At 42.1% G+C, this 18,910-nt stretch overlaps 1 protein-coding gene across 19 annotated transcripts in view; it reads right to left on the reverse strand.

The window, feature by feature from the left end:
- NRXN3 (neurexin 3) overlaps window positions 1-18,910 on the reverse strand; it is a 2,213,138-nt gene that overhangs the window by 140,049 nt on the left and 2,054,179 nt on the right. For all 19 annotated transcript variants that reach the window (XR_014968865.1, XR_014968864.1, XR_014968862.1 and 16 more), the window contains one exon: window positions 7,243-7,332. Coding sequence is in view for 14 of the 19 variants with exons in the window: in XM_085626627.1 (XP_085482753.1) it covers window positions 7,243-7,332 (90 nt within the window). In the remaining 5 variants the exon portion in view is untranslated. The remainder of the gene's footprint in view (window positions 1-7,242; window positions 7,333-18,910) is intronic.

The following is an 18,910-nucleotide window of genomic DNA, read 5'->3' on the forward strand; positions in this document are numbered from 1 at the left end:
GCTTACAATGAGGTCCTTATCTGCTGTATCAAGTATGATATGAAACCTGGGCCACATAGAGCTGTCTGAAAATACAAACTCTTGCCACACAGGTGCTTACATATGTCACTGGAAGACTACCACTTTCATCACTATGTCAGGACTGAATTTGATCTTGTGAATGTGATAATAGCGATATGACTCTCTTCAAACACACAGACCAAACAATAGTAATAATAAAAATACTACTAATAATAACCATTTTGACATTGAAGAAACATGCATGAAAACAATTCAAGAATAAATAGAGTTTGGACCCAATACGTTTTTGACAATTTCCACACAAAAAACAGAAAATGGTTTTTCCCCACAAATTGACATGACAATATTACAGCAGTAGCAGTCGTAGGTTTGACAGATGGACAGTGAGAGGAATGTCCAAAGGTTACATGCGAATGGTTTGTTGAAGAGCACTCATTAGTTCAGTTTGTTTGCTAAGGTGGGGTGCCTCTGCCTATCTGACCTCTAAGATCTAGTGTATTGAGATACTTCTCGGTGACCAAGCTTGGTTCAGCACTAGAGACGGAATACGTTGATTGCTTCCCTGTCCTATTATAAGGAAATGGTGCTAATTTATCATCACAGATGCTACTGTTGCTTCTAGTAAAATGGAGAAACTGGAGCAACAGTTTCCTTTGCACCTATCACTTAAAATCACAATGCACTATTTTCGAGAGTTTTCACTAGGCACACTGTTAAATTTAAAAAAGGGCAGGTGTATGAGTATGCTGTTGCCATACGATTGTTTTTAGGATGCAACTCATTTTTGATTGCTTGCGTGATCGTCTATCTCATCTGTTCGATGCTATACTCAGAAAACATGGTCTAGAAACCTGAGAACAATTTTTTGCACTATTACCTTATCCTTGTCTCAAATCAATATTCACTGGAACGTAAAATATAGCAAATGCTTGTATCATGTGGACTTGTTAAGCGAGTCACTGGCACTAAGATTTTCAACATACGCATAATATAGTTCTACATCCTTCCGCTAATATCACATCTGTTGGGCATAAGGATCTCTTGATATGCATCACATTTTGAGGTGGATCTGCCATTCATCATTACACACCAGCAAACTATTCTCCAGACACTTTTTATTGCTATGCTTCAGGTATATTAGTGCGAAGATATAAGTGCGTGAAATATAGAGGATTATCTTGAGTCATACCACTTGGAAATGGTAGGGTTTTGAGGACACGGGACAATTTTAAGTTTCTCACTTTTAAGAGAAAACTTTCCTTCTTTATGACACAGGCTATATTATTACCTCTTCCACTCAGTCAACTCGATGGAGCTTTCAGGTCAGAATTGAAAGATGGAAAGGGAGTCTGAGGTCAGAATATGAATACTTAAGTGCCTCTACCAAGAGACACTCTTATTGTGTGTTTGGGTTTGAAATTAGTGAACTCTACAGGATGCCAATGTGCAGATCAGGAACTCCTAGTCTCCCTGTGGAAGATATTATTGTACGCTGACTAAAGACAAGGTTTTTGGCTCTCCTAAATGGAGACCTTGAAATACAACTTGAGGAGGTCTTTAGTCTATGGATCTCTGGGGGTGGCTTTAAACATATAAACATCACATTTAGGTACGAAAATCCTTCTTCAGATAACCTTAATTTAAATTAAAGTCCGTCCTTATTCGAAGCCAAACCAGATCGAGGCAAGAGAGCACTCACGTCACATGAGTTTTTGTATGAATGTAATGATTTTCTAGTATAAAATACTTTCTGCAGGCAGACTCATAGGCAGAGGGAGATCCCAGAAAAAGGTCTTAGTTAATCATGGTTAGTTTTAATCATGATCGAAGGATATAGTCAAGCCAAGTCAAAAATCTTTATTATGATTTATATTCAAATCCATAAAAGAGACAAAGATTGTATACGTAAAAGAGGCATATTTCATCCACAGATATAAAAGAAACCATATGAAATATATTAAGAATTTAAAATGTTACAGTCAGTAATCAAGGACTGGTCAACAAATAGTACAAATTGCATTTTCTAATTTTAAAAAATAATTCCAAAGGTGTTATTTATATACAGTTACAGATTTTCCTATTAAAAACTGACAAAATCATTTTAGCTCTATTTAAAAATAGCAATAATAATGTAAAAATCGGACATGCCCCTTCCTGAGAATTGGCAAAACCCTACAGCCTTTTCAGTTTTCTTCATAGCGTAAACCGTCCAAATGGGATCGCTTTTTTTGCCTGCGAAGAGCCATTTTGATATAAACAAGGATTGTGCAACACATATGCACATTACTCAGAGATATAAAAAAAATCGAGGACCTCCTGACTTGAAAATAACACCTTGTGACAGGAAAAGGGGCAGTAGAATAGAAAATCTTTCCATCACATGGGCATCTCTGTGAGTTCCGGGGCCACAGATCTGTTTTTTGAAAGACCACTAAATGGTGAATCAATTCTAGGCATAATCTAGTCAACAAATCGAGTGAAATCGTTTTTAGAGCTAGTTCTGACAGCCACAAGAATCATTTCTGTTTTGCATCTTTACCACACAGCAAATGTTGCTGCATTCAAAATCAGATCGGCACACTAAGGTCACCCATCCATGGACCTGGTGAAGTTTGGTGATAAGTTGCATAGTATAGCTGTGGATCTACACAGCCAGCAAATGTATGTTCTAAAACTTGCCATTAAATGCCAGGGGAATTAATGCGAATGCCCCAGAGAATTAGTTGGTATTTACGGCAGACAATAAATTTCGATTCCATGGCTTTTGGGATTTAACAGGTGTGATAAATAGCACCTACTTCAAGTTTGACATGGCAAAATTTAACAGTGTTCAACTATATCAGAAATGGTGATTACCGACTATGACAAATAGCACACAAATGGTAATTTCAACCCTTGCACGAGTTAAGGTTTGTGCAGGGGGTTGTCATTTCCGACACCGACCGGCCTGGGTGTTCCCTGAGGGACTGCGAACATCTTAGGAAGAGTTATGTAGCATATTAATTACTGACTTGAAACATGAGTTTGACCTAAAAGGCCTGAAACCATTTTAGATCCAGCCATTAATAACCCTATGCTCATTGATTCTAGTTAGTAAATAAGCATGATTCTGTTATTGATGGTGTGATCTACCAATGACTGGTCCAAGAGTAGATAGCAAATCCTTCGACTACTGAGATGGCAAACTAAGGCATATGTTTGCAGTAAAGCGGCAACCTAATTCACCTTCCCATGAAGTTCCAAAGTATGAGTGGCTCCTAAAAGTCTCTAGACTTGTGAACGGCATGTGAGGTGAGCTACTGTAATCCTCCCTGCTGCAGTAAGTTCTTTATTATCATATATTTTTCAATTTTCAGTTGTTGTCCTAAACCTTCACTGATGTTATGATGCCCGGTGCTTGTACGCTTCTGAAATCTCCTGTATTACTGCCTCTCATAACCAGCTTACTAAGGTTGCAATACTGGTGGAAAAATATTATTGGGTACTTTATTGCTTTGTACTGCTTTTCAGCTATTGAATCTTATTTCCCTTGTTGGGTAAATTCATGCCCTGTGGAAATCTATCATCTGCGCAGTGCTAATAATGGCACCGAGCCACGGTCTAGCTCTTTGTCTGCAATGGTGGCATCAGTTCTGTTCTGCAGTGCAGTAGATGCAGATCGATGCCAGTAACTTGTTTCAGCATGAGATTGTATTCTAATATGGATAGCATGCTAATTTTACACGGGTTCAAAAGTCATCAGCCACCATGTGCAGTGCTGACAATGGAGCAGATAATACTGTACATAGTGGGAAATCATTTACTGATAAAGGCAGTGAACCAATGATAGTTTAAATGACAGAATAAAGGGAGAGCACCTCCTTAGAGGGGGCTAAAGAACAGGCTCACAAGAATAATTGATGATGGATGGATAAAGTTATATCAGTGCAGTCACAGGGAATCAACAGAGAGATAGGGAAGGTGTAGAGACCTGAGTGGATGAAGGACGGACTAAGAGAGGGAGCATGATGAAATGAAGATTATATAATATTTAGAAGGAATTAAAAGGATAGAAGTAGAAAGGAGTGTTTGTCAAGTGTATGGAAATAGAAGTCATGCTGCCTCGTGCCCTGGGGCATAGCTCAGTCATTTAGATTCGGGGGGGTGTGGAACAGAGATTTCCCAACCATCACTGCCATTGAAATGGATGAAAAAGGTATTACATTTAAAAGGCTTCTCTGCACCACATAAGAGCCATCCAGTCCTATGTTTATGCTTGGCCTGTTTTTGCGTGAAAAATAGGAGGAGGAATGGGCGTATAAAAGCTCTGCAATGTTTCATAGAGATGTGTGTCTGTGCTATGAAGGCTGATAATCCGAGTGGAAACCTAACAACAGACACTTTTAGCCCAACTAGAGGCCCTGGACCCACCTATACACACCACAATCCAATTTTTAGGGGGTGGCATGCCCTAATCCTCCCCTGGAGCTACTCGTTACATTACGCTGACCAATATTACGCTGACCAATAATTGTGCTCAATCCCGGGTTTTTGGCCATGCAAATTTCTTTTCCAGGTATTATTTGGATGACTTTGCACAGCAAAAACAGTGCAGAAAGTGGAATAGTCTGCGGTTTTACCAGTTGCAAAGAGCATTCCTGCACATTTATTCCTGAGACCATGCATAACTGCTCACTTTAAAAATCAAGGAATTTCTGTGCAGTGACAGTATTTCCCTGAGTAATTATAGTGGCAGGTGCTAGCACAGAAGTCCTAATCATGCCAATAGAAAAAAGTAAACAAGCATTTGCAATGTAATAGGACTCACATTTACACGAGACCTATTGCATTGCAAACGAGAGTGCGGGCGGGCGGGGACAATGGGGGGCGAGAAGGCACGAACAACGGGGGGAGAGAAGGCATGGACAGCGGTAGGGGGGGCATGGGAAGAAAAAATTGCTCATGCAACACTAGAAGTAAAGGGGCCAGTAGCCATGGAAGGATATAAATGATGACATGGCCTTCATAAGGAGGGACTAACAGCCTATAAACCAATTGGAAGGCAGCATTCAGAAAGGACAAAGACACAAGCCAATGAAAAAGTGGGTGGGGGAGTGGGTGTGGCTTCTCCCCCGTACTCTACTATCACAGATCAATCCCAGAGCAGCGCTCTAGGAAGGAATATAGATGAATAAATGGTGAGCCAAATGCAAGACGCAGGGAACTGGAATACACAATAGATGAAAGAGCATAGAGCTGGAGTGCGTGACTACATAGAGTGACAATAGACACATAAATGAGGCATAATGCTTGGGTCTATAAAGAACCTCATAGTCCCTTCAATGGTTTGGAGATTTTCAGACGTTTAAGCCCTAGAAAAGCTAGCAGTGCTATAGTAGAGTGGGTGACCTGTCAGACACACCCTGACAAGTTACTCTCTGAGGTAGTGCTACATATTAAGAGGACAGGGAAGCTAAGACATTTACAAGCTTTTCTGTCCAAATTTGACTTATAGCATAGGCTAAATCATAGGCAGACCAAAATGTTTTCAGAAATGATGAGCTACATGGATAGGAAGGACCATGGGAAGACAAGGTGTATTTTGGGGATTCTTGGGGAGAAAGATAAATGCTGAATAAATAGAAATTAATGGATCGGACAAGAGACTTATTGGATGGCACCTGAGAATTGGAAAGCTGTCCGCTAAATTGAGATACATATATATATATATATAAATACATATAGAGGTGAGCCATGAAGATGTTCGCTAAACACACACGCATTGCTGTGTAATTAAAGATGATAAAGATTTAAAGTGCTGACAATCTTTAAAAGAAGGACTGCCTTGAAAGAAAATAGCAACATTCCTGAATCCTATTTGTGGATCCTGGGCATTTACAACAGGTTGTGTGCTTACCCTCAGACCTGCAAGGGATTATCTTTTACCAAAAGAATAACAGATACCAGAGTTCCAGACATTGTTAGACGTGATGAATTATGGGTGAAAAAGCCTGTCATGCTTACAAGCTCAAATTCAAATGGATCAAGATAAAATAAAAAAAATAACAAGAAACCAGTGGAAGAAATAATTTCAGGCACATGGGTGAAACATCACTATTACAGGTTAAGGCATGCAGATTAACAAAATGTTTTGGCCATTGTTTTGTTGAATGTTAAAGGGACTTTAAAAACTAAGATCACTCAAGTAAATTATTTTAGTTTTAATATTAATGGAAATTTTTAGACACAAGCATCTCAGAAAAGGCAGCCAGTAGGATTGATGGATTGCTTAATTTATTGATTAATAATATGCTCTTGATTGCAATCATGCAGGTCTGTTGTTATGTCCAGTGTTAGCCCAGCGAAGACATGACAGCTACAACAAGGTACAGACCCAGATATTAATTGGACTGTAGCCTTCCCAGCCCAACCAAATCTAATATATTTTGATACTGACATTTTTAGTGTTACCTGGATCTTTCAGATCTTTTGAATAGATTCTCCAGAGGAAAGGTAAGTCCAGAGTTCCCAGGCTACACTGCTGCACTGTGCATGCTTTAGTTTGTGGTGTAACATAGACACACACAAATCAGCAAAGGCCCCAGGTCACTCCTCAGGCTGCCACTTCCATGAAGTGCCAATTTAAAATGCCTATCATGCCAGAGACTGTTATGTTTAATTTATAAGTCTTAAGAGAATTAAGGTTCAAGGCTCAATTTAGTTTAAGATTAAAGAAAAGGTTATGTGAATGTGAAACCTCTTTTCTATAACTTTAAAAAAAAGTAGTTTCTGCATTAATATTTGACGGCTATATATATATGTGGTTAAGTAGTCAAAACTTACTTTTTACAGGATTGGAAATTCCCAGTTATCAGAAATATATGGATTAAGAAGCAAATTGAATATATTAATACAGCAATGATGAATTTTAAAAATATTTAATTTATATTTTAAATTGAAGTAATAATGTACTGAATTTTACCTACTTGGTTTAGCCAGTTGGTGCTTGTATTTTTCATTAAACACAAGCAATCAATTTTAGTCCCTTTAACGGTATTTTAATGGCAATGTATTACTTCATGATTTATAACATACGGCTTTTCAACGCAGACAGAAATTAAAATGAACTTAAAACATTTAGGAAGCAGGCAGTTACTGTTTAAGAAACATTTAAATGCAGGCGTTAACAAATGGGGTTTTCTAATCATATAATTTTAAAATGAAAGTTTTAACAGCGTTTACCTTTTTCTTGCAGCCATTCCTCTACAGGTCGGTTATATTTGAATGGGATTTTCTGTTTTACCATTTGGATACGCTCACTATCACTGTGCCCTTTAAAGTTTAAAGAAAAGTTTAAACACATTTTATACATTTCAATGAAGTCATAAAGCATCTAATACAAGAACAGTGCCTTTTTCCTATCCACGGATGGTTTTTAAAAATCTTGGGTAGAAGAAAACTGTTTCCAGAACGCTCAGTGGTCAAAATCCTTATTATGGTAAGTCGATTTCTTTACTATTAGCTTTGTATTATGTAGAAAAGATAGCACAGTTGAAAGCAGACATTACATTACATTGACATTAGCCATTCTACTCATTTCCAGCACCTCCACCAGTTCTAGTTGATCCAAGGGAAATTGAAGAAAACCACTATATCATTATCCAGTTTGTTCTAAACATGAAACAACTGCTTCTTACCCAAATGCACAAACAAAATACTCACAGAATCAGTGTCTCAGAAACATATGCTACTTACCAGTAACATACATTTTTAAATCAAAATCCAATATAACTTTAAACAAATAGATAATGCTAAGAGAATCAATATGAAATGAAGGCTGAGCCATAATGTAAATATTTATAATGTACACAGCATTATCTAAAATACTAACTACTGCCTTATGTACGTGCATGTGTTTGTCTACTGATTGGTGATTGAATGTCCTTTCTTCTAAGTACCGATAAAAACCACTGTCACTTTATATACTCTATATTCATATCTCAATTCAGCCTCGTTTTTTCTAAATTAACCACCCAAAACTGAATGAATTGCTCACCAATAATGGTGTTCATTGTATTAATTGATATCAAAGTTGGCATTTATATTTTTTAATTCTGAGTTAAAATATATGTTTAGATTCAGATTCAACACAATAGTCTTGCTTAGTTATGTGTCTGTACAACTCCACTGATTTCACATCTCTATTTTGGACTGCAGGGCAGTACAAGATGTTTTTTACAAGCCTCATATAAGACTAAATAGAAATTGCTGAAAATCTCAATTAAATATGTTTAACAATGAACTTTTAAGTAAGTTCTGTCTTTTAAGATCACAGCACATTAAAATTCTGGGCCTAAAGGTGAAATAACTAATAAAAATATCAAAGCAACCTTTCATAAAAGAATGAAGATGTGTAAATCACAATCAAGAGTGACTATTGATGTGCATGATATTATTTGAGACTTATGTTAGTTTTATAGGTGGATTAATATTTATAAGTGCTCATTGACTTTACACTTTGCATTGAAACACAGATAGGAGTGGGAAATTAGAGAAGCATGTCAGAGTGTTTCTCTCTTTATCAATTGGAGCAGTCCAATATATCTCGGTATTGCTGCAATCCTCTCTTTAATGACTGAGCCAGGAAAGGGTTAAAGGATGTAGTATAGAAGAAAGGATTCATAAGAACAAGATTCCATACACGTTCGAAGTCTGGCTTACCCTAAATTAATGTTTTCATTTGTATACTGCTTTTGTAAATTATTCTCATTGTATACTTTGCTTGTAGTTCACAAACTGTAAATTGTTGACCCCAATTTGTGAAGAAAAAGTGGCAGATTAGGTGAAAAATTGTGATGAACTTTGCAAACACAAAATAACCACTTTACAGATGCTCTACCATTAAGGTGAAAAAAGCATCCATGGAAATCATTACATTTCTAGCTATCGATTATATTGATTACGCAGCCATTTGAAAGCACAAAGCACTGGATGCACCTGGGCAACCTTAATAATTTATGCCACTGTTGTCTTCATGGAAGATTCTGGGGTTTTCCTGGAAATACTTAGTTTCCAGGAAAAATGTAATTCCTTTGCTTATACATAATTTTTAAAAAATGCAATCAATCAAAAGTCTGAAATCATGAGCCAATGACTTGTAGGCACAGTTTTGATTAGTTGGAAAACCATGAGTAACAAAGTGATCTTTGGCCACGCCTCATTCTTTATGGCTTTTACAGAAATGATATATAATTATTACATAGTTCTTTGCATCAGCATTTTGGTATGAATATGACTATTTCTGCCTGTTCTCAGTCAAACCTTACTCTAAGTAAAGGTGTGCAGAGCTTTGGTTGTACTGGTGGAAACAGGCTAAATAAACATCTGCTGACTTTTAGAAAAAACATTAAAGCCTGGCTTTTTAATGAGTCTTAGTAGCCTATCCTCACACACTCTTGGTAACTGTGTCATGAGGTGACATCATCACAAGACTCTTGAGGCGTGATGATGCACTGTTAAAAAATATCATTTAACTAAATAAAATAAAAATAATAAACAACTTTTGCATGTTAAGAGGTTATAAAAACCTCAAAATATAAAGCTTTTCAATAAAAAAAAGTTTTACTTTGAGAAATATGCCTCTAGAATGGCATTCATTGTAAGGGAACATTTTCCCAATATTAGTTGGTTCTACAATTGCAACAATTTACATTTTGCAGATCTATTGTATTGAATTGAAACAACTTCTTGAGGTCCACAAAAATTCCAAACCTTCAAAGAACCTTTGGAAGGTTGTGGCAGCCCCTATTTGAATGCCAGAATGCTTTCTCTACTTTTCATCCCGGAGCAAATTCAACTTGTCATCTAATGCCGTACTGTATTTTATTTGAATATCTATTGCTGCAAGCATAAATATTGATTGTCTGTTTGATGCTGACAGGGAAGAAATTCTTTTTAAATAATATGCAAATGACCAAAAGGTTTCCAAAGGAATTTTATATTGTCTATCGCTAATTGATCTAGATCAATTTAAATGAAATGCTCATCTACATCTATCACACCACTACTTATGCAGTACACTTTTGTATACAAAATTACCGTCCAGTGACAATACTGGTGTGTGTTTCTCTTTTTCAAGATTTGTTTAAGAAATTTCCAATTATAGAAACAAAGCTCAAAAGTAAAGTCATCAACTGCAAAGACTTAAAGATTTTGACACAAGTTTACTCTGGAATTAAAATCTAGCATGTCTGATACCCAATTTAATATTACCTAGCTACTGTTTTATGTTAGATTTTATTTTTAGACCACTTTTATTTCCATGGAAAACTGTTTAACACCTTGAAGAAGATAGTAACAAATGTAAAATGTACTGCAAATTATGTCCATTTTAGATACCACATTAGAAAAGGTCTTACAATGCTGACCAAGTTATGTTAGACTATTTAACTACCACAATTGCATAATTATTTGAAATCTAATTAGCACCCTTTGACATAGAATGCATCTACTTTTCCAATAAAACCAATGTCAACATAAAGAGTAACATTCTTTCCTTTACTACTGCCCAAAAATTAATAAAAAAACAAAAAACAGGAAATTCATTGTTTGCCAATTTTTTAAATCAAAGAAATGGCACCCCATGGATCACCAGCTTCAATCCCCATGCCTCAGGGAATTTAATGTTCCTCTTGACTTTTGAACACTTCAGCTTAATCTGGTCTTTTGCTGGTGAATAGAATTGTGATGTGATGAGTTAAATGAACAATAGAATATACAGTTCAGTCGTGACCTTTAAGTAGCCATCTTTGTTAAGGAAAAAAATAAAGGATTTTTAAGTGTTTCCAATAACAAAGAATGTCTTAAGTATCAATGATGGAAACAAACGTATATGTTTTTTCCTTAGTTTACTTCAGTAGTATACTCTGTTCTGGTCTAAATTGCATCTTAATATTTGTTGTTCATGCTTGCACTTATGTTCATTGAGAAATATTAGAAGTCAGACAAAATGAAGAAAAAAAGCTCATCTTATTAAACATTTGAGTTTCCATTTAAAAATGGGACCTGGCCTTTCCAGTCATGGTACCGTGGTCAGGGTAAAGAAAACATTTTTCAGTAAACACAATATGGCAGCCCAAACTGAAGGCATCTGATCTTTGCAATGGTAGGACTAAAGGTTGAAAACGGTCCCTGCTCTTCTAAGGGACGGTACTTTGATTCTTCGTGAAACAAGAAATGACATCACTCATTAAACGAAAAGTGTTTTTTTGATATTTTGCCTTGAATATTTTACAAAAATGGTAGATCCTAGTCTATTCTTACACAGGAAATGGCATTCTTATGTTCTGACAGTGCAAGCAGGCATTTGATATTCATTCAACATAAATGGTAGTAAATGGATGTTAGGGGGCACATGTTTTACTACTGAATCTGTGATGCTCTGTGGCATGAGCGACAAAATATGAGCATGTGAACATCTTTAGAAAACATCATGTGCAGTAAAAAAAAAAGACCCATAGGAACATCCAGCTTTTAAAACATTAACAATTGACTCCTTGCTTGTTTGGTGGACATCATTTGCAGCAATAACCAATGAGAAAGCAGCTTTCATAATGCTTGATGACATCTTGATTAGGCCTGAAAAAATTTTGAAGCATCTATTTTATCTCATAGATCCAAATGATTTGGTTTTGTGTATTTTCGGTAAAACAAAATTCTGTATATTTGTCTTCTGATCATCACGCATTCTTTTCTTCATTCACAGCTCATTTCTACACACTCTCCTGAATCTGTACTCTATCGACATTTCAAATACACTCATTCACTGGATTATATTCCTCCCAAAGAAAAGCTCCTATTCAACAAAAACAGTTGCCTTTGTATCATATTCCACTACTCCTTCGGACAAAAATTTACAAATTATATGGACTTCCAATTCTATCGCATTTGTGATTCAGCAGGACAACCCTGCTTCTGGAAGACTTTATCGACCCTCAATTTGGTGATCATTGCAAAACTAGGAGGCCCATTGGAATGTCGGGTGGATCACCACCGCCCGCATGGCGGTGGTGACCCGCCCAACATTCTTTCCTGCCCGCATGCCATTCTCCCCCCTCCATATTACTATGGTGTGGGGGACCCCGGCGGACGGAAAGACCGTCCACCGGTTTTCTGCCCGGTCGATGAGTCGACCGGGCGGAAAAGGTTTTAATATGGTTGTGGTGTCTGTTAGACACCGCCATCCATATTATAATGCATGCGGGGATTTGCCTTTGCCACGGAAAGGCATGCGTTCTTCACTATTGGGGGCCCGTAGAGGGCCCCCAGGAAGTTGTGGGGTGTGCGGTGCACATGGGGGGTACCTATGGTACCTATGGTACCCCCCTGCAGTTTCATGCACAACATGGCAGGCACCACGCGGTGCCTGCCACGTTGTGCATGAAAATGCACAACATGCCTTTTTGGCATTGCGGCGGGCGGTGCTGAATGCACCGCCCGCCGCAATGTCAAGAATGCAGGATGCACCCGCCAGTGTGGCGGGCGCATCCTAATGACCCCCACCGGACCGCGGCACATATGGCGGGCAGGCCCTTTCTACGTCAGGATGGTGGGCGGACTTTTTCCGCCCGCCATCCTAATTATGCCCTATATCTCAAACCACAGCAACTACTAACCAACAAGGACGGCCTTGTTTTTCCTGCACAACTTGTGAAAGGTATTTCAAAACCTACATTTACAGCACCTTTCTTTGATCGGCCTCTGTTTGTGACTTAACTCTACCAAGCTGCTTAACTAGTTTGTCACATCTTTCCATTTAAACACGCTCCCCTGGAGTGCTCACCTGCCTCAAAACACGGATTTTGTCAATCACCATGATGTGTACAAAGTCCTGCTCTTGTAATATTTCATGCTAATAAAAACAACCTGCTAAGTTACAAGGAGATCTAGCATTAGAATGGAACTAAATCAACCACAGCCAGCATTCTACCAGAAATATCCGCCTACAAAAATACAGTAGTTAAATTATTGACTACCACAAAATTGGGAGGTCTAGTAAGTAGTGCTTGATTTGTAATAAAATAAGTGCCGGGGCCCTCGTCAGGAAGCCACTGGAGCTGGCACCACCCATTGCCACTTCCGGAGCTGGCATAACAAAAGGATTAACCATCAAACTCCTAAAAGTGTGACAAGTCAGACTATACCAGGCCCCCAAATCTGTAAGAATCTCTTTGACGGCAGGTACAAGTCATTTTTAATGTATAATCATTAATAAACATATGATGGTGTGCTCATCTCCAAATTAGGAACCAGGTATCAGACAGTCATATGTACCACTGCTGACAATTAAGTGCCGGTGTGGAGCACCAGAAACCACCGCCTCAATTTAAGCACTGCTAGTACGTACTGGTAGGTATGGATTCTCTATGCTTAACTCCACATATGTACATTTGTAATATATTGATAGGTAGACAGAGATAGACAGATGGATAAGCAGACAGACAGACAGACAGACAGATAGATAGATAGATAGATAGATAGATAGATAGATAGATAGATAGATAGATAGATAGATAGATAGATAGATAGATAGATAGATAGATAGATAGATAGATAGATAGATAGATAGATAGATAGATAGAAGAATTAAGAATACTACATTTATACTTACCTATTTATGCTTTTCCTCATGATATTGTGGCAGTGAGTATTCTGGCTACAATATTTTTGATCAACACTAATTATACTGTCCGATATTCTGACATACAACACAACAACAACAGCCAACACATAATGAGAATAAGACGGCGTAAGAAACTGCTGAATCAACGAGAAATGTAAATGTATGCACCACCACTTCCCTAAGTCAGACACCATCACTGCCAGCACAGTGATCGGCCACCATGGCTAAAAAGTGCAACATCCCACAGCCCTTTAGCCATCTCCAACGCTCTTTACCCTTCACATCCCTTACTTCTTTATCGCCGGCTCATCATTATACAGATAGAAAACTAGCTTACTTTCCCCAGCCCCTCCGGCCATTTGAGACATCAGATGTTCAGATTGTTTCCCTTTTCCTACTGGCCAATACGTGACATTATTTTGAGGGTGAATAAAAAAGAGGACAGATTACCTGCTGTAAATCCTCTAAAACACTTGACATCTTTTTGACATGAGCCTCTGTTCTTAGCGGCAGGGTAGTCCAGGGTGTGAATGGCAGAAAGGGACAGACCTGCCCAGTGAGGCCCTGTAATGCACTTACAAGAACAAATGAAAAGGAAAATTAAAGTGACTGGAACGCTCCACGTCTCATTATCTTAAAGGTGGCTCTCTGCAGAACCGCCATAGCCCCGAGGCTCCTGAAAGGTCAGCTGCCGGTGTCTGGCTGCGTGTTCCTTTGTTCAATCAGTCATGGTAAGTGCTCAGCGCTCTATTCCAGCAGTCAAAATGCGGCTGATTTACCTGGAGCATAATAAGAGAGGTGACGGCTCTGAGTGTCAAACTCCTCAACTCCCTGAATGCTCGGATCTGACCTCCTTCCATAAACCGCAGGCCCCCCCAGAACAGCCAAATTCATAGCTAAAGGAAACATATACCAAAGCTTGCCCTACAGAGGGCACACCCCTTAAAAAACACACACACACCACCACTAAAACGCACACTTCCCATTGCAGTGCATGCACTGCTACAGGGTACAAAGCTCAATTCAGTGAAGAACTTCCTTTACTGATCACAGACCCTCAGATCAGATCTGCCCCAACAAGCCTTTCTCTCTTCTCACAGATCAAAACTCTGTGACCAGATTATGAGTGCTCCTTGCAGACCGCACATCCTCCTTGCAGACCGCACATCCTCCTCACAGACAACATCTGCACTCTTCAGACCAAACCTCCTGTACAAAGTTGCCTAGAAACGACACCTTCTCCAACAAGACCAACCAGGAAGTGCCTCCTCCATATAGACCAATCATTATTCTTCACTACTATGATGCCAGAAAACACTTACCCACTCAGCGCGGATGATACATCCCCCGGGCACCGGAAGCTCTCCTCAGCTGTAGAGATTCATCACAAAGCACACCCTCCCTGTAAAAACGTAACGCATCCCAGGGCTCGAGTCGGGGTACCACGCGGGTGGACGGCGTCCCCCCACTTATTTTACCGGGTGGACGCCGTCCCCCCTGCGCAAAAACTGGCTGCATTGAGGGCTTCACGAGGAAAACATAATCCCAGCACACCACCAAATAAAGCAAAAGATGAAACGGCGCGCGCGCTCACAAGGGACCCGGGTTTGGAATAGGAAGGAAGTGTGATGACAACGCCGAGGTTTGCTGGTGGCAGCTTGTCCCCTTCACCTTTCGTGACAACACCTCCTGTCGTGACGTCACTTCCGGCGACACCACCTAACTTGGAGCGTCCCCCCACTTCTTTTTTTAGGACTTGTGCCCTGACGCATCCCCATCCTGAACGTCATTGCCACCAAATCTGGATATTGTGATTAGCAGCACCACACAAAGGAGTTGTAATTCTTTGTGGATCATTTATTTAATTATTTTCTAGAGAGCTTCACCGCCACAAGAGACTTTTTTGTATCACTCACTGAACAACATGAGTCCTAAGGGGAACAGTGCCAGACTTTTCAGAGCTCCTCGGTGGAGGTATCGAGCAGAAGAAAGCGCTATAGGGTTCAAATGCACAGCTAGCAAGAACTGGGTATTCAATGGAGTGCTTTCTTCACGACTGAGATTCTCTAACTGTTACTTTCCATCCCCACGGGGTTCATTGCGGGTTTTGGAGCTCAAACAAAATATGAGCGAACCAGCCTCCCCTTAGCCAGAAGACCATCACCTTCTGATAGCGATGCAACTCGGGGATCTGTACTACTGCCGGAGCATCGAGTTTGAAATACCGAGCTGCATAATTTTGAAGCCAGAATATTTATTTTTTAAAGATCTCTTTATTTCGTGTACAACAGGTAATGTCCTATTACTTACGGTAATCTTCATTACTCCTGGTCCCGTTGTCCTCGGCCCCTTCCTTAAAAAAGTGGAGATGACCACCTCCACGACAGAAAAAAAGAAAAGGAGCATGCTGGGATACCCAACCCACTCCCTCCCACTGGGAGTACATAAGCGGTACCATCCCAGCATGCAGCCTGAAAACACCAAGCCAACAACCGGAAGGCCGGCCGCCAGGGAGGGAGGGATGTAAGGAATGGGACGAGGACAACGGGACCAGGAGTAATGAAGGTTACCGGTAAGTAATAGGACATTACCCCCAGGTCCCTCCTGTCCTCGTCCCATTCCTTAACAAAGTGGAGAATACCAAAGCAGAGAAACCGGCCTTCCGGAACCCCACCAACGCCAAGGGCACCAGACTGAAAAACGGCACCATACAGGAGCAAAAGGAGCCCACAAGAAGGAGAAGAAAAGGCAGGCAGGAGCACACAACCAAGCAGGCCCCCAACCAAGCGGACAGAGCCGAGACCCCAAAACCAGTAGGGGACGACCAGAGAAAAAAACACACGAACCCCCCTAGGCAAGCCAGAATTGGCCACACACGCAGAGCCAAGCCCCAAGGGAGCAACCAGAGGAGCCAAAACCAAGCCCCCCCACCCACCAAGAACGACGAAAGGAAGGCCAGGGGAAGGGGGCGCGCCCCAACGGAGAAACTGAGCCAGAAAAGGGCAACCGACCAGGGAGAGACCCCCCAAGGGCGAAGCCCACAGAACCAGGCACCACCAGGCAGCCACCCAACCAGGAACCAAACAGGCCAACCCAGCCCAAAGGCCAAGAGCAGAGGAGAACAGACCACACAGGACAGCAGGGCCGAAGGCCCAGGAAGCAACAAAACAAGGCAAGACATGACCAACCACCAAAGCACCCCAACACGCCTGGGGAAGCCAACAGCAGAATCGCAAAGACGAAAGAGGGCAGAAACGGACAAGCAAACAGGTAACCACCCAGAGGAACAGCCAGGAAAGAGAAGGGGGCAGGGAACCCAAGCAGGCCCCCCCCCGACAACAGCAGCAACAGGGAACCCAGAGGCCAGAAACCCACAAAAGGACCAGGCCACAGGGCAGGACCGACCAAAGGCCAACCCCAGCTGAGACAACGAAGAGCCGCATGAACCAAAAGACCACCCTACCGAGAAAAGAACCCACAGTACAAGAAAAGGCCAGGCCTGAGGCACACCCCCAAAGCAGGAGACACCGGGACAAGAAGCCCAGCAACCCGCCCAACGGAGGCCAGGGGAGCAAAGAAGCCCAACCCAAAGCAGACCCGGCAAAAAACCAGGGCACCAACAAAGACAACAACAGAGGCCCAAAACGGAACCGGGGAAACCAACACCCCAGAACTGGAAAGGAGGAAACAACACCAGCCAAGAGCTGACCAACCGCAGGAGTAGAAAGGAGGACACCACGGAACCACCGAAGGCGAATCCCAAGAGGCAGAAGGGCAAAACAGGAAAGACCAACAAGGAGGCCAACAGCCCAACCCCCAAGAAGCCAGCCGGAGAACCAGCAGGCGAACCAGCCAGGAGGCACACAACACAGTGCCACCAGGACCCGGAAGGAGAGGCAAAAAGAACCCCCAACCAAGAAGGGGCATAGGGAAAGGCACAGCAACCAATCACAGCCAGGCCATCCAGAGAGCGAAGAAGCAGAGGGAGGGAGCCCAGTAGCCCACACCCCGGACCCAGGGCCACAGCCAGCCGAAACAAGCGGCACAGGAAAGGACCGAAGACAAGCCCAGGATCGCAACAAAGCCCAAGAGAAGGAGCGCCCAGGAAAATACCCAAGCAGGGACCAAAAGAGGACCCTAAGCAAAAAAGGGCCCAACAGCACAAAGCCCCCACAACCAAGCCTAGAGGCTCACCAGAAACCCAAACGCACAAGCGAATGGGAGGCCAAACACAGGGACCGCAAGGGCAAACCCAACAGAAGCAGAGCCTAGGCCCCAAGAGCACACCGGAACAACCCCGGCACCAAAAGGAGAGGAGCCCAGAGAAGCCAAAGGCGCACCACCCAACCGGGGAGCAGGAACGGACCCAAACAAGGGGAGAAGGAACACCCCAGAGCCAACAAGAGCGCAAGGGTCACAGATGCCACAGGCCGCAAACAGCCTGTGCGGGACTACAGGCCCAACGACAGGCCCCCAAGGGGAAAAACGAGAGCCCCAGACCCGAGGCAAGCCAACCGCAACCCGAAAGCGGAAAGAGAGGAGCGGGAAGCAACAAAGCAGTCCAGGCACCAGGGGAGGCCGACACCCAACAAACACAAGCAGGGGAAGGGCACAGCAGACAGGGCAGGGCACATGAGCCGGGCACCCGAAGAACAAGGAGCCACCCATGGCAGAGGCCAAGGAAGACCAAGGACACCCAGCCACCACAGGAGGCAAAAGGAGCGGCAGGCGAGAAGACAAGCCCAACAAGCCAACGCTCAACATCAGCCAGAAGCCACTAGGGCCCCAACCAGCACTGCCCCAGAGCCAACAGGCCAACAAGGTCAAGGGTCCACCAGAAGTGGGGAAGGACACAACAGCCCCCCCCCCCCCGGTAAACAAGGGGGAGGACCCAGCGAACCCACGGAAGGCAGACACCGCAAAGCGAGGGACAAGCAAAATCACCCGGAAGGACACAAGAAGCACCCAACAGCAAAAAACCGCAGGTAGGCAGGCACCCAGACAGGCACGCACCAGGCCCAAACCCACAGAAGGGTAGGAACCAACGGGCAGAAGGGCCGCAAGCAGCCAAAGGAAGCCCAAGAACAGCAAGGCACCAGCCTAGGCGCATCCAAACCAGGCACCCACCAGGACCGACCAGGGACAACAGAAGCCTGTTCAAGGCAGGACAGCCGGAGGCCCAGAGGACAGAGCAAAGAGGCCACAAGAAGAAGCCAACAAAACCCGGGA

Source organism: Triturus cristatus, chromosome 9 (genome assembly GCF_964204655.1).
Source record: "Triturus cristatus chromosome 9, aTriCri1.1, whole genome shotgun sequence".
Lineage (NCBI taxonomy): Eukaryota > Metazoa > Chordata > Amphibia > Caudata > Salamandridae > Triturus > Triturus cristatus.